Here is a 16,951-nt window from a genome sequence, read left to right as displayed (position 1 = left end):
TACACACATAGCCTATGATATAAGCTTTATAATATATTTTTATTCTATGTAATCATAATCAAACGACCGAAAACAATTGTTAAATATACGGTGACGAGATCGAGCTTAATGTTTCCGAAAGGCTCTCGAAGCGGAAAGCCACGATTGCACCAGGGCCGGGACGTCAGCGGGCTAATATTGATGGAGGGGGGGAGGGGGGGCGGTGTTGGAATCTCGTTCACGCGCCGGTACTCACAGTTTATGTTGAGTGTTATCCTCTTGCTGACGGCTGGAGGGACGTCGTTGGTGGCGATACACAAGTAGGCGCCCATCTGGCTGCGTTCCAGCTTCCACAGAGTCAGCACCTCGCCGCTGAACGACTCCGCTGGAACAAGGGCGCGCCGAGTCACCGCTCGCGGTCTGCGGACTGCGCGTCCTTCGCCCGGCGACAGACCGCGGCACAGACCAGGCGAACACACGCATATCTCTTCACATTCGCATTCGTCAAAGTCACACCAATATGTTTGCGAATATAAATATTAAAAAAATATCCATTATTTTGAATATGAAAATAATATCAAAAAGGACAAAAAAATATGAATTACTTACAATTTTTATTATTAATTGTTTTAAATGCTTATTTAAAATATTAAAGGTTTTGTTTTTTCAAAAAGGTAATATTGTAATTATATCTTTCTCATTTATATATAATAAAGCTTTAGACTTACTGTTATAAACAGTTAACTTTTCATTAAAATATATATAGGCTATAGGCTATGTATATATAATGTAAACGAACAAACACATTTTCTTCTCTTAAACACAGTACACAAGAATTTGTTTCACTAATCTTAAAAAAAAAATCACTAATCACACACTTGCCTCAAAATTCACTTTTGCCTGTTTTAGATCTGTCGTTAAATAAACAAATGATCGGCTAATTTCGGATCAGTTAGGCAATTCCCGGAATAAGATGGAAACGGTAATAAAATGTGTGGTGGCTTCACCGGTAGTACCGGTGGTTGACGCTAGGGAGGGCTAGCATCATTTGTGCCTACAATTAGTACCAATATAGGTTTTGAAATGTGAATATTTGCATTCGCGTTCGCGAATGCCTAAAAATTGGCATTCGTTACATCACTAATACGAACGTTAGTAAACTTGAACCAAATGCACTAGAGACTTACCTATACCCGACAACTCTGTAACAAAAACACAAGCGACAGTGAAAAATATTGCCTACACTGTTAAAAATTACAGTTATTCCACATGCGATTACATCATTTTGATTTCTTAGTCATGGTGCTGATTTCGTGTTCTTCGGGAAACGTCAATTCCGCCTGTGGTCCCATGAGAATGCAGTTCAGGTGCGTTTAATGGTAAGGAGCCTAGTCTCTCTACAAATTACAAGATTTTCGTAAGTCTCCAGCTATTCATAATAAACCTACAAGTAGTACGTGTGTGTATTTAATGAATTATAACCTGTACAATTTTAATTTATTCTATTAATTGCGTTATTTTTAAGACAGCTTTGTGCCTTTCAGCTTATTACATTTGTGAAATGTTATGAAATGTACCAAACGTACAAAAACAGGAAACAACTGTTACTGAAGCGAAAACCGACAACGAAGACAAACTCTGAGTGAACTAAAGAAAAAAGAAAGAAAAAACGCAGGCAGTCCAGTAACGCGACCTGGCGGCTTAGGTCAACAGCTGGAGTCCATCAGTGAAACAAAAAAAAATTGTTAGCGGGTCGTCCAGTACTCGCCAGTGATGTGTAAACATATAACCTCGCTAACGAGCATTTTCATGTGTTCTCATGTAGCAAATACACATACAGTATTCGTTACATGCGTTACTGCGATTCTCGCGTAGTTTATAAGCCCGGCCTTAGAAAAACCGCATGGCAATGCGTAGAGCGTAATAAATATTCGTTTTTCAATTACGTACTTTCTCTACCCACCGCTAGAATTGATTGCCACCGTCATGCGTAGATAGCAGCACGAAACAGCTATGAAGTGTCCGCACACGTTAGGTGACCAAAAATTATAACAAAGTAGTAAAGGATAGTAATACTATTAAAAGTTTTTTATTTTTAAATACCTATGTGAATTCGTGGACATTTTGTTCCTAATGAAAGTAATTAAATTTATTTAATTTTATGATAAAATAACGGCTATAGGCATGCCTAGTATGAAGCTATCAATCCTGTGAGCTGATATATTCAAATAATTATATTTTAGGAATAAATTAAACAAATAAAATGTATTTATACATATTACTTGAAGAACAATTTGTGTAATATTTTATTTTAAAAAATAAAAATAAAATATCTCCAATGACGACGTTTGAACCACATTAAAAACTGCTGATTGAGATCATCATCGGGGCGTTATAACACTGCGCTTTTCGAGACAATTACGGGCCGAGGAAAGAGACTATCTATTATCAATATTGTAATGCCAGTTTTGTTAGGTGTTTTAAAAATTGTGATTTATTTTTACTATGACTATTTTAGTCAACTAAATATATTCCTGGGTAGTTTCACTATCTTAAAGTTCCATTCGGCACACCAATACGTTTCGTATATACCCTAAAGTATACGAAAGTAATTATATACGGGATTGTTTATGTTGCTTCACGCGGGATTCGCCATCTTTGCTGCTCATATCCCGTGGTCCATTTTTCGCGAAATTACTCCAACTACATTTACGTTTACCGTGAACTAAGATGTTTACACATTGAAAAATCGGCGTTGGTGTCGGATTGCAGAATGTGCCAAACGGTTTGATGCCCGGATTAGAGACACTCCCTGCGTCAACGTTTTCGTGCTGCGAACATCGAGTGCGCCAGAGGTCGCCGGTTGAGTCGGGTCAAGCCACTCGCGAGAGCGGTTTTTGCGAGACGACAGCGACCGGCGGGAAACACAGGACCCGGAGAAATTGAAAGGCACCCGTGGGATGGCGGGGGGGGGGGGGGGGGGGGAGGGGGGGTAATGGTGTATGGCGGGTGTGAGGTGGAGAAAAATTGAGAAGCGGTACGAGCGGGCAATTGAGGAACCTGGGCCCTCGTCGGTGGTTTTCCGCGCTCCAGGGAAACGAGAATATATATGCGCGCTGGAGAGGCTGCAGGGACGGAAGTAATTTACGGGTCAGGATAAGGGAATAATTGCGTGGGCGCCTGCGGGCGGCAAGGAGGAGGCGGCCCGAATTGCGCCGCGGATCTGATTGCAAGGGCATTTCTTTTTTTTTTTCCTTTCAGAGTGGACCACTGATGTGCTGGCACGATTCACTAGGAATAGCGAGAGAAATAAAAAAAAAACATATAAAGAGAGAAAGAGAGAAAAAGGGAGGAAGGGACTAATAGGGAAAGGGAGAAAAAAGAAAGAGAGAAATAGAGAAAGAGAGAAATAGGGAATAGAGAAAAAGAGAAGGAGAGAAATATAAATTAGAAAAAAATTACAGAAAACTCATGACTTTGGTACATTACTTTATATATATATATATATATATATATATATATCATAGTGTGCGTGTATTCCACGCGAGACAGAAGTGGAACTTGTCGCTTATTAGGTACATATAGACATAATTGTTGGTATCTTTTTATTGAACAAAACATAAGTATTGAGAATAGTAGTGATGCGAGTATGATCTCAAATAGAAAAAAATTTACACACGGAACACAGTTAACCAATGCTGATCTATACAGGTAACTAAATTAATAATACATACATAAAAGATCAATATTTTCTCGCAATGATAGGCCATGGCGCGGTGTTCAACAATAAAGCTCAAACCCCGTTGTGCTGCCCTCTGCCCAAATACTCCCTAAAGTCGAGGTGGCGTCAGGCGCAGGCGGGTCCCTACCGCCGCGACCCGCCTATCCCTGCAGCATGGCGGAGTTCAACCTGAGCCGCACGCCGCCACGTGGAGCCTGCTCAATGCTGCTCCAGCGATCACAGACTGCGCCAACGGCCCCGGAGTTGTGACAGCATGACATGCCACCCCCAAGAAACAACCGCGCATACGCAAGTTCGCGAGGGCGCGAATGCCTTAATGTGAGTCAGTTCGCGAGTGCGCAAGATGACTGGAGCGCAAGTGTGCAAGTGTGTGCTAAAGTGTACAAAGTAATGCTAAAGTGTGCAAGTTTGCAAAAGTGTGTAATTTTGCAAAAGTGTGAAAGTATGCAAAAATGTGCAAAAGTGTGCGCAAGTGTTTGCAAACGTGTGTGCAATAGCGTGTGCAAGTGTGCGCAAAGGCTTGATCCGCGCCGTCTCCTCTCCCGGTTCCCCCACACATTCCTACCTATTTCCTCTAATGCGATAGGAATTATCGTAACGCTCGAAAATTGAAAATTGTCACACCCTCGGCAAAGAAGTTTCACTTCAAAAAATATTTAAAAAAGCAGTAACAGGAAGCAAACATAGGGCGGGGTTATTAAAAAAAAGGTAGTTTCTATCCATTTGGTGTTTCGTCATATCTAGGTTAAACAAGAGGAAAGAAAGAAGAATAAGAAAGATGTCAAAAGGTGCTCCTCATATTCCAGGAGTGGAAGTAGCAAGATTATGTAAAATATAAAGCTTAAAAAAATAATAAAAATTTTAAATATATATAATTTATGCTATAGAATTTAAAGTTATTAAAGACATAAAAAATTAATTTATCTATATAACTGAAACGTAAAGTAATTAATTATAAATGAGGAACTTAGTAAAACAATAAAAACAAAATTTCCTTTACGAACTTTAACGAAAACACTAAATGTAATATTAAAATGAATACAATTACTATACAAGAACTCAATAAGTTTTAAGTTAAGGTCTTTCGTAATGCTCTTAAAGAACCTAAAGCCAATTGAAAATTTGTAATAGACTCTCTCCCGAAAGAAATTCTGTTTTAAATAGCGATCACGTTTTACTGGCAACATCAGAGTCTATTGCGTCCGAGCGTATTTAATTAAATTAAATGATATAGCGAAGCCCAGGGATCAAAACAAAAGCCCAACAGACTAACTGATTTCACAGGGGGAAAAATCGGAGTAACAGGCCAACGTAATGGGAATTTATATTTATTACTTAATTAATTAAGTGTGGACATAAAACATGCAGAATAAATCAAATGAAAAACACCAAAACACATGTAACAAAGGAAGTATATTTGTAACGGTGCTTCACATTTCTTAGTAAAATTCTTTTTAATTACATACATTTCCTTTTACAAAATTAATTCAACGTACAGAGAAAAAAACACAGGGGAATTCATCAGAAACGTCATAAAATTTTTTTTGAGTGATTTGAAAAAAAAATTATCACGTCCTTATATCGTTATCATTATTTCATGTAGCACAAGTAAAAATTATATAAAGTCGTGTCACAATGATATATATATATATATATATATATATATTCATTAGTATAAAATAGTCGTACAATATCAAATTATAACTAGAAAATTAAAACATTTCATTAAACTAGCTTCTAATAGCCAATAAATAATTGCAGCTACTTATAACGACACCTCAAAATAAGCATTATGTAACTATAAGTTGTAACTGACGTAAAATATGATGTCGAGATTATTCGATGAAGTTATAATTCACTAGGCTCGTCAAAGGTGAAGTGTTAATAAGCAACGGAAATGCAATGAATTGCGCATGGACGCCGCATGGACGGTAGTTTAACACGTGAAGTCTAGAGCGCATGCGCGTTTCTGCCTTGAAGTCGTCCAGATGATCGACCGCGTGTGGCGGCATTAAACTGTAGGCTACCTACATATTCGCTTACGTGAACATCTGGGGAATTGTTACATGTCGTTTTCGTGGCCCGTAACAATATTCCTTTCCTCCTGGACTCAAAAACGTATTTTCCGCCTGTAAGCAGACTACCCTCCGAACACGGCAAATCTTCTGTCCTTGTTATTTTCCTCTCCTGAGTATGTAGGCTTCACTGCTTCGCTCCACGTCAGCCCGCGTGGCAAGAAAGCGCCGACCACCTGACATCAGTTCCTTGTTCTCACCTGTTCTGTAAACCGAAGTTCTGACTTGATGTAAACTTTTGGACATACGCCATTGCTAAGCACATGTATGTCTGTAGAAGAAAACTACAAAAACACAAATGACAAAAACACAAATTAAGCAAAAAAATGGCTGTTGTCAGGATATAAACACCACATAATATTCCATAACAGGAATATGGTCAACAAACAAAGAATAAAAAAGAAAAATGGACTAACGGAACGAAAAAAAAAAACCCACAAATGATGACAGCACAAAAATATTGAACCCAAAAAATTCAGCACAACAGTTTAAACGAGACAAAAACACAGAAAAACGAAAAGACGAAACAAACACAATAGTTTTTCAAAAACAGAAGTGAACGAAAAAAAAAACCCTACAAATGATGAGAGCACAAAAATATTGATCCCAAAAAAATTCAGCACAACAGTTGAAACGAGACAAAAACACGACAAAACGAAAAGACGAAACAAAAACTTTTGCTTAATTTGTGTATTTGTCATTTGCGTTTTTTATAGTTTTCTTCTACAGACATACATGTGCTTAGCAATGGCGTATGTCCAAAAGTTTACATCAAGTCATGTACTCCCATGGCACAAATCTTTCAAAGATAAAACCGAAGTTCGTTATGCTTGGTCGAGTATATATTATACCCTTGTGGAAGCTAGAGGTTGCAGTCTACCACCGACAGGCCAGGAGGTCTACTACTGAAGAAGACCGACCGCCGTGACTACGTCGCCCCGCTGTCGCCCGCCTGTAGGACGTCGTGCTGCCCGTGTGCAGCTCCAGTCGACACCAGGACTTGGCCTCCACAGCGGTAAGCGCAACTAACATACCAAGTACAGCCGGACTTAGCACCCGACGAGCAGAATCAGCCACAGAGCGTCTACAACAAATGTAAATCGTTGTGGGCGAAGAAGTCCGCGTTCGCTGTCACAGTCGACTCGCTGAGCGAGTAAACCCCTGAAAATTCGCTCGGTGGAATCTGAAGGGTTTTTAGTGCTACGTAACAGCTGAAGGCCGAAGGTATGCCCAAGTACCCGACGACGAATGTCACATATTTCACTCGCTGGGTGATTAGGTGACGGGCGAATAGAGGGGCGAACGAGTTCACGGCGCGGCGAGCAACAGTAACCCAAGTGCCCGTGGGTCAGGAATTATTTAAGCTCGGACAGCCTGGAAAGTGTTGTCTGAACCGAGTGAGGAACAAGGAATTAGACTTTTACGACCCGACAGCTCGGGGTCGAAGTCATCGCCAGGTCGCGGAAGTGCGAAGGAGGTGAAACCGGAATTTAAGGTCTGTGGCTGACATAAGGTCATAACCCGCGGCTTCGTGGTGTGTCCCGAGTCATCTCGTCCGGAGTCCTCGTCATCGGAGTCCAGACGTCCGTCGAGAAGAGAAGGATGACGGACGCCGGCCGCCGAGTTCTTCAGTGGAGACGTCTTGGTGCACTTCGCCGTGGGAGGAGTCGGTGCAATATACCAGGCAAGTTTTGGCAACAGTAAACACCAAGTACAGTGGCGGTTATCGGCAGTAATTCTTTTCCGTCGTTACTCTAAAAACATTGTGCGCAAAATGCATAGTTCGGCAATCAGCATTTTCAAAGTGGTAGGTAGCTAATTGAGTGCGAACAAGTAGCTTAAGAGGGAGTTGCTGAGACATTAAATTATCTTTGAAACCACTGGTTGTAAAAGTTATTATCGTTTTTCGTGAAGTAAAATATTTTGGTGTTGTATTAAAGCACTTCACTACTTAAATTTGTCATATCAAATCAGCAACGATTCTTTATGATCATCCACTGCAGTTGTAACTGAGTCAGGACTAATAGGTATAAATATTAATTGGATGTTTTATTTATTATTTTTAACAGTTGCCAGTCTACGTGAGTGAGACACTCGCCAGTGCTGAAAGGAAACAAGTAACATATGACACGTGCAATGTCCGGGTTACGTTATTGCTTGTTTGTCTGACTTGGACTCTGTTAATAAAATATTATTTGCTTGGACACAAATGTTCGTTTACCAAAAATACCCTTCTTGTTGTTCCTTCCGAGGTGAAACGGACTTGCCCAGCGTATCGGTGTATCAAATAATCTTTGTGATACCAAAACTGTTCTGGAATGCATTTTATAAATTTTTATAGACCAGTAATTAATGAATTTAAAATATTTCTTTAACACAACGGTAAATGTGGGGTTTCGGGCTGTAAGGGCCTAGGTACGATTCCTGCCATAGCAGAATTTTTTAAAACTTTTTTTATATAACAGATTTGCATTGTAACACGAAAGTTTAAGAAAATTATATTAACTTATCACTTGTTATTTATTTAACTAATACTTATAATAAAGTTTAATACTTAGCTCAGTCCGTTGGTTAGATTATTTCAGACTAGGAAGGAAAATACAGTTTATTTTTTATTTATTTATAAGAAACATAAATATTATGAATAATCGTGATTTATTTGTAATAAAATGTGAATATATGTAGGTACAAAAATATAAAGACGTATTTAAGTTTGTTTGCATGCTTGCGTATTTAATTTTTAATACAAATTCTACAGCTTTTTTACTGAGCTTGATGAAATTTTGTACACTTTGCCTCCGAAACAAAAGGAATGTTATTATATTCTAGAAAAAAAACCCACCCCCATTCCTCTTGCCCACATTATCACCCCTTAAAGCGGAGGAATGGTACGTTTTGATGAAATTTTGTACTATTGACGTTTAAAATAAGGGAAGTACTACGATCTACATCTGATTTAATAACAAGAGGATCATCACTGTGTACGTGATACTACGAAAAAAAAAAACTTACCCCACCCCCCTTTCCCACCCATTACAACATAGTTTTGTTACTACTGGATGCAATTTTGGCCAACTGACTATTTAAGTAATATGAAAATTACTGCCTACGTATGTTTTAAAACCGACAATAACTACTAAGTACAGGAAATTTAGGCACACCAACAAAATTAAAATAAAAAGCACTGTCTACATTTTAATTCGAAAAAGATTCTTTCATCGTGAATCCACCTGTAGATTTGATTTATTAATTAAAATTCGATACTTTGTGTATTCGAATTACTCCCTCTATAATAATATTAAAAAAGAAGTCTCCACAGCATAATGCCCAGGAAATACCGGGTGCTTAAGCTTATAAATATGTATCATTAATTTGAGTTTTTTCCTTTAGTTGATTCTTTCGTCACGTGATTTCCGGGGCTGACGTCATCGAGCGCGGCAGTGCCCTCGCCCGGCCGGGCGAATGCTCATGGGCCGCCTCGCCCGCCGTGCTCATGTTGATGGGCCGCCTCGCCGCGCCGGGATAATGCCCATAGGCCGCCTCGCCCGCCGGTAATGCAATACACGAGCGGTTTCCGCTTGCGCGACGCTCCCGATGCTCGCTTCAATTTGCGTCGAAGAGACAGCGCAAACATCCGACCAACCAAATTGGAATTATCGGTCGTTTTGTTTACCAGCACAATCAGTGGCATACGTCTAATATGTCACGTCAAATATTTAACTCCGGAGTAAACTTGGAATTTCTAATTCATCTCAATTAGTACACACACAAATTTTAATCAAACAGGCTGTCATGATTTTTGTTTCGCTTTTTTTTTCTTTTAACAAATAACACACGTAATTCAAATCCAAAGGACAAATAAATGTAGCCTATTTATAAGTCTGTATAAAGTAATTTAACCCGATGAACTCAAACAATTTTAGATAGAAAACTCAGGTATGGTAAAAATTTTCATTAATAGTTATGCTGCTAGTGCTTCAGAAGAAACGATGATAACTGTAAAACAAAATTGAATGCGAAAATATATTTTTAACTTATATTTTGATTGTAAAGTTAAAAAACACTAATGTTTAGATTTTTGAGCTAATCCCATTCAATAATTAATATTTATTTGTAAATTTTATAAATATATACCATTAATTAACTTGTGGATGTTTAATATGTTTTTTAAAATTAGATTTTATATATGTACTTACTGATGAACAATATGTAAATCTGTTATATGTTAATAACTTGTGTAAATTATTTTTTCACGCATATGAACCCGTGGAGACAACTGGTTAAAAATAACGCTGATGATTGCATATCCAATGACAATCTTCTGCTTATTATTTAGGACATTGGCAATAAAATTTTTATGATTGAAAAATGTTTGGTACATATATTTACCCTAGTATCTAGAAGATATCGATATTGGGTTTTCCGCCATGCTAAAAGCTGACGAAATTTTGGAATTTATACTGGTATACGTACCGGCATGGTGCTTATAATTTAATTCATGCGGAGCTATAGTTAAATAACTTACATTAGTTACGTGTTTCGTAAATTGACAGCGTATGCTGAGAGTGAAGTAGCAATTAACTGTTTATGCAAAACATAGAACAGTGTTAAACATTTTCTATAGTATGTTCGCGTACTCAACCTTTTTTGCTAGTACTTACGTTTGTTAACACCTATTTTGAAAACAATCTTTGGATTATTTTTTTTTTTTTTTTGCTATTTTTTCTCAATGTGGTCAAGTTACGATTATTCTGCAGTCATGAAGACTTAAATTTCGTTTTAACTCTTCATCATCTATAAACACGAACATATTAGGATACTTAAATAGTGCAAATGAGTGTGAATGCGAACTACTGTTTATAAAACTTGCTGTAGTATTTGTATATTTCTTAAAGTGGTCGTAAAATTCTGGTATGCTTTCTCCTAACTTAGCAGATATAAATGTGTACCAGTGTAACTTAAATTATCATTTAACAAAATTGTTATTAAATAATTGATTTTCTGGAAATATGTTTACATTTTAAATTTTATAAAGTTTTATACTATGTGCTCTAATTTAATTAAGAAATACGTACTAAATAAAATGCCATTGTCCATAGTTCACAGTCCTGTATGAATATGTTCGTGGTAAATTACATAGTTTTTAAATGTGATAGAAAGCAATGAGCCATTTGTAATGGTGGGAAATGAAATTTAAAATAATTAGTTCATTTATTACTAAATTATGTGGACACTCCAATAATTTGTCACGGGAGGTTTAGTTCAAGAAATAAAAATAAATCAATTATTTAAACTGTAAAGTTATACTTAGTCCAAGGATAAACTTATAACCATACAATACTGGCTAATTCAACATTCCTTATGCAACTTAAAATTGCACATGGGAGATGTTCTATCATTTTACGTTCTTTTAATGAGCCTTGCAATGGAGAAAATTGATTAAAAATATTTTTAAACGACAAACGCCATTGCTGCTTTTGACTGTATGTCATGTTTTCTCTGTGCTGTCGTCGATGTATTGTAGAGAATATATGTTTGGTTTCATCGCTGGGTTCGCCTGTGCATCGATGTGTTGTCGTTGTGTTGTTTTGCATCATCGCTTGGTTCGTCTTTTTTTTCCACTGTGTTGTCCGAAGTTGTTCTTTGTCTGTTTTTTTTCTGTTCTCCTCACAGCTGTTTCGTCGTAAGCCTAGTGTGTTCGTCTGTGTCGCGATTTTTTTTATCAGATTTTTTCCCCCTCGGTATTCTCTGTGCTGTCTATCAATTTCATATTTGGCATTGGCTGAATCTGAAATTTTCCTGTGTGTGTGAATTAATCTTTCTTCAAATTCTTGTGCTTTCTATACGAAGCACAGTGAAAAACCATAATTGCGTATCTAACACTATCATTTTGGTTTTAAGTTAAATGAATACACGGTGTAACTCTTTCCTCCTTTCACGAACTCTTTCCTCCTTTCACGCACTGTAGTCTTGGTCTGTTGCCAGACTTCGGTTTGTTAACGTTAAAAAACCTTATTTTGTATTCCATCTTTAAAAACAATACGTATAAATGCATTTTTTTCATTCTCACTATTATTGATTTAATGTCCAAAACGTTTTTGCTTTGGTGTACGACGTCTGGCAACACAGCACGTTGAAACGTCAGTGCCAGTAGCAAGAAATCGTGTATTGGAAAGAGACAGTAAGGTGGATTTCCCAAGACACAAATATAAGGTTTAGGTGTTGAATGTGCTACACTTGGTCCCTAACCGTATTCTTAGTGCTGGGTAGGACACGGTCAGTCCCTTATTATTAGAGAACGTATTTTGGCGTCCTTTCCGTTTTTTATCTGTAGCCCGAATTCCGCTCATGAGCAGAGGTAACTTTTTAGATGATTTCGTCCAGACGGCGAATCCGCATCTGGCGCCATTAACTCGTATATAATCATTTTCGTGATCATCGGGGGACACACACCCAAGTGTATTGGTGACCCATATGAAACTTTATACGGCAAGAAATGTTGTACCTTTAAATGGTCATAAAGAGAAAAAAAAGTCGTAACTTTAAAAAGTACTTCAGAAGATTAGGAAGGGCGTTCTTTAGTACTTTCTTAACAATTGTATCGATGGTTGTGAAATGTTCACTAGAATGTGTTGATAACTGTTTATAGACTCGAGCAGGGCACCGTTTATTAAAACGGTTTTGCCGATGCGTTTCTCCTTACTGGGATTCGGTTTTGGACACGTTCTGCAATGCGGTCACGGGGATCGGATCACGGTTGCATCCCGACAAAGGCAGCCTCGCTGCTCGAACGTCTCCGGCCACCGACGAGACGCGTCGTACCTCTGGTGACGTTCCTGGGGCCGAGGCGGAACACCAGCTCCTCGCCGCCCTCCCTGCGCCACAGGATCCTCGGGGTCGGGTGCCCCGCGGCGCGGCACGTCATCGTCGCGTTCTCCCCCTCCTGCACCGTCACGTCGGAGCTCGTCTCGCCGTCCACGATGTCCGGCGGCACTGCCGACACCAGCACGAGCCCTCACTCCACACCCGCAACACGGACAGTTCCCGCGTTCACCCGAGGTCAGGTTAGCTTCGGGCAGCGGAAAAGAAATAATAGTCCTTTACGTTCTTTTTTCCTCGGGAGGTTAGGTTGGGTCATGTTCATCGTAACTAAAGTTAAAGTAGCAAATGCATCAGCGTTTTAAAGAACACGTAGAATTTTGGCTTTGTGACAAGCTTGCAAAGTGGGGGGGAGTCTTGCTATATCGAGGTTGACCCAAGCTGGTTTCAACACGACTTTAGTAAAAAATATGGCACAGGAATGTTTTTTTTTTCTTCTCAAACTTGGAATGAAACTGAATTACCATAGTAAAGTATATCTTGTCATATCAAACTTAATTCAAACTTTGATGTACCTTTGAATTTAACTTCTACCCGGATTGATTAAAAACTTGTGGTGCCCAGTGGCGTAGCCAGAATTTGTGTATGGGGGATGTTAAGAAGGATCCTCCCCCCCACACCCCCCCGTATTAAAGCCGGGGGTCCGGGGGTCCTCCCCCGGGAAAATTTGGATTTTAAGGTGTAAAATAGTGCTATTTTAGCTGTTTTCGGTACTTAAATTTAAATACTGTAATGGTAAAAATGTTATTAATTTTAATATGATATTTGTTTGAGTGACGAATAAGAAATTAATTAAAGATTTGGTGCTAAGGGGGGGGGGGGGTTGAACCCCTAAAACCCCCCCCTGGCTACGCCCCTGGTGGTGCCAAGTTCTCAGCAAGCTGGACGCGTGGAGACAAGTAGTTCAGACGCAAGTTCCCGGACAGTGGCGGAGGACTCGGGACTCACCGTGCACGTCGACGCAGCCGACCTGCTTCTTCATGACGCTGGTGTTGATCTGGCACATGTAGCAGCCGCGGTCCGCCTCCTTCACCTGGCGCAGGTGCAGCCTCCAGGTGTGGTCGCCGTCGCGCGACACGCTCACCCGCGAGTTGTGCGTCACCACCTTGTTGTGCAGCGTCAGGATGGTCTGGTCCTCGACTTTCAGCCAGCCCACCTGCAAGGAGGAGGAGCAGCTGGGTCCCTGCGGGGACTGCAATGACGAGCATCTCGTTGGAACTCGGGGCATCGGGCCACGCGGTTGTGCACAGAGAAGGCAACAGGACTTAGCATAGATTCAAAGCTAGTTTTAAGATATCGGAGTTAGTCATGTCTTCAATCGTGGCCATGGTTTTGCAAATCTCCAAACAAAGCCCCTGATACATGCGACCCTCTCCCTGCATGGCCAATCCCAGCATGACAAGGCGTATAGGCTTCGACCTGAGACACGCCTGGGTTCCTCCGTAACTCGTACCCCTCCTACAAATACATTTAGTGTTAGTTAGGTTAGAACAAAGAAAATTTCGACGAGGTCTCGCGTGCAGGTTGGGCTCGGATTCGTTTAGGGACCACCTCTGTGGTGTTGAATTTGTGTTATGCTAAGGTTTTGTGATACAATCCATGTCTCCGGACACAGGACCATGACGCGATAGAAATCACAGCCACAAGGACTTTTTACGCCGTCAACATTGTTTGAGACGCAGGGCAATGCATCTTTCGCGAAAAAAATCCGAAGGCTCATTAGATACTAGTAAGGTGTGTCCATGCCAGTTTCTTTCTTCCTCGTAGTTGGTGACAATCTATGAGAGAAGCGCTTGCAATTATTTCACCATGCCATTCTGGGACGTGTTTTCTTTCACACTGAATGGCTGTGATTCGTGTACTAACAGTAAACATGAATCTTGAAAGAAACTCGACCAATCTCGAAACACAGACTATGCTACAGTGTTTTAATCATCAGCTAGTCTTGAAATCTTTTCGTGAAAAATATATGCCCGAATAAGTATTAATAGACATGGAGCAGTAATGGAGTCTATCTAGATCACACCCGACAAGAACCCACCAGTTCTCGGAGACGTCCACCATCTTTCCCTTTGTGTAGAATCCGGGTTTGACCCCCCAGATACCGTTGGTGGGAGGCCAGGGATCTAAACAATCAGCCACCAAAACTCAGGGATTGGAAGTGAAGGATGGCAAATATTTTGCATTTTCTTTTAGCTTTAGCTATCGTTGGGCTATCTCTTAGCTGAAGTATCGTTTTAATTGTTGTAGTTGACACAAATTGTAGATAAATTGGTCTCGGTAGTTCTGCTGTACATGACGGTCAAAAACAAGGATTATCTTTTAAGAAATAAACAGTCTTATCTACTTACATAAAACACAAACTTAGCATAATTTATTAAAGCAATTGGCTCCTATCCACATGCAAGACGCTCTGTGGCTGTGAGCGAATGAGTGAGATCCTAAGGAGTTAATCTGTAATTTTACATGATTCACTTTGAATTCAGTCTGCAATAACTTGTCTGAACAACTGCGAAATTAATTGTAATTCAGCTATTAGCTACCAAACTGATTTCATCTGCAACTTATTTAAACACAAATTTCGCTATCATGCTGGTAGTGTAAGTGCTTGAACAGTATTGTTTTAGAGGATTTTGTACATTTCCAAATCGAAATATTTTTCTGAACGTTTCATAGCAATGTTCATACTCGCGGCCATGGAACGTAGCATGGGCAAGTGATCAGACACGCACATGTTTCCACGCCATAACACTTTTGCACGAACATTTATAATAGCAACAACAACACAAACAACATGGCCTAAAAAAAATGTCAGGCCAACCCATAGCTTCGTGGGTAATTTTCGATTTATCTAAGCTCAGGCATCCACTTACACCCTAAAAGGACATCCATACTCGACTGATAAATGAATTACATTCATTCAAGACATGACGCTTTCTTGCCAACAGTTTCAATATCTTAACTAAACGGACATGGGTGCTGTACTTATTATTTTACTGATACAACCCATATTTGCTTGTTCTGAAGTCCTAACGCAAAACATAATAAGATGAATTCAAAGGATTTGAGGGAGTTAAAGATTTGGTATTAGTTATACTGAAATCTCAACTGTATATAAATGAATTTTGGTTTGTATGAGATTGTTAAATTCCAATACTGTTTGACCTGTAATCATGAAATTAGCACATTTAAGTGTTTCTTTCATGGAGAAGGTTTTTATGCTATCTATTTTTCTGTAACTCTTCACTAGTTGGCGCATAAACCTCTATACCGTTTAACATAAAATTTAAACAACTAGAATTTATATTTATTTTTTGTTTTTGCTTTTAATGTTGAAAGGTTTTTACATTCATAATAATCATTGAAATACCATATGCAGCCAAGCTGCTCAGTTCCGCCATAGACTCAGTGAACTGAATACACATTCACGTTTCCTCGGTGCCAACAAGTTTGAAACGAGAGTTAAATGACGACGGGCTTCAGCCCACGATTTAGAAACGGAAATCAATGTGAGTATTGTGGGAGCAATGGTTGCCCGAGTCTCTTTTATGCGGGTTTAATAAACGCTCTATCGATTTTGCGTTCGTAGATTCTGATGCCGAGGCTCGCCATCTCATTGGCCAGAGAGAACAAAACTCAGAGGTTCTCTGTGTTTGCCAAAGAATGCACATGAATATTTTTGTACCACGCAAGTGCGGTTGTTAAAATTTGTCATAAGAAACTAAAATATAGTTCAGTTTTGTATTTGTAACGCACCGAACTCGAAAGCTGATGAACCCTGAAAAAATTGGTGCACGCGTGCATCCTGAATTCGGTTATCAGTTGTTCAACGAGGTCACTTCAGAAAGACGCTGGATTGGTTTCTTACTTTAATAAGCCTTACTGTTAGATTGCAGTACAGATTAATTGGCAACCACTGCTGTCAGATTGATACAACCCAGATTGAAAACATAAGAAAATGTATCGATCTTAGCTCTCGGTATACGGCATCTGGTGGGAGTAATGTCGTGAATTCTACGGAAGTCAAGATTCGAAATGTGTAACAACCACAGCGGCTGCCATCTGTGGCGGATGCTGCGAAATAAAGTTCACAAACACAAAGGGAAGACTGTTCAGTGGGTTTGTAACAAGATGGGCAGTATTTTAATAGAATTACTTTTGAAAAATCAGGTTATAAGCCAGAAGTTTAGCAATGTTTCAAGGTCTTTTTTGCTTTTATTGGAGCCGTTTCGTTATATAGTTCCAAACTTCACTCTGAAAGTCAACGTAGCTGGCG

General features: G+C 39.4%; 1 protein-coding gene across 1 annotated transcript in view; it reads right to left on the bottom strand.

Annotated features, from left to right (window-relative positions):
* The window catches only part of LOC134527319 (lachesin-like), a 136,838-nt gene that overhangs the window by 41,943 nt on the left and 77,944 nt on the right, over positions 1-16,951 (bottom strand). The window contains exons 5-7 of the mRNA XM_063359920.1: positions 13,624-13,831; positions 12,619-12,789; positions 236-364 (exon numbers count right to left, since the gene is read on the bottom strand). Coding sequence (XP_063215990.1) covers positions 236-364; positions 12,619-12,789; positions 13,624-13,831 — 508 coding nt within the window. The remainder of the gene's footprint in view (positions 1-235; positions 365-12,618; positions 12,790-13,623; positions 13,832-16,951) is intronic.

Source organism: Bacillus rossius, chromosome 1 (genome assembly GCF_032445375.1).
Source record: "Bacillus rossius redtenbacheri isolate Brsri chromosome 1, Brsri_v3, whole genome shotgun sequence".
Lineage (NCBI taxonomy): Eukaryota > Metazoa > Arthropoda > Insecta > Phasmatodea > Bacillidae > Bacillus > Bacillus rossius.
Note: the sequence above shows the minus strand (reverse complement) of the source record. Positions and strands in the feature narration are given on the sequence as shown.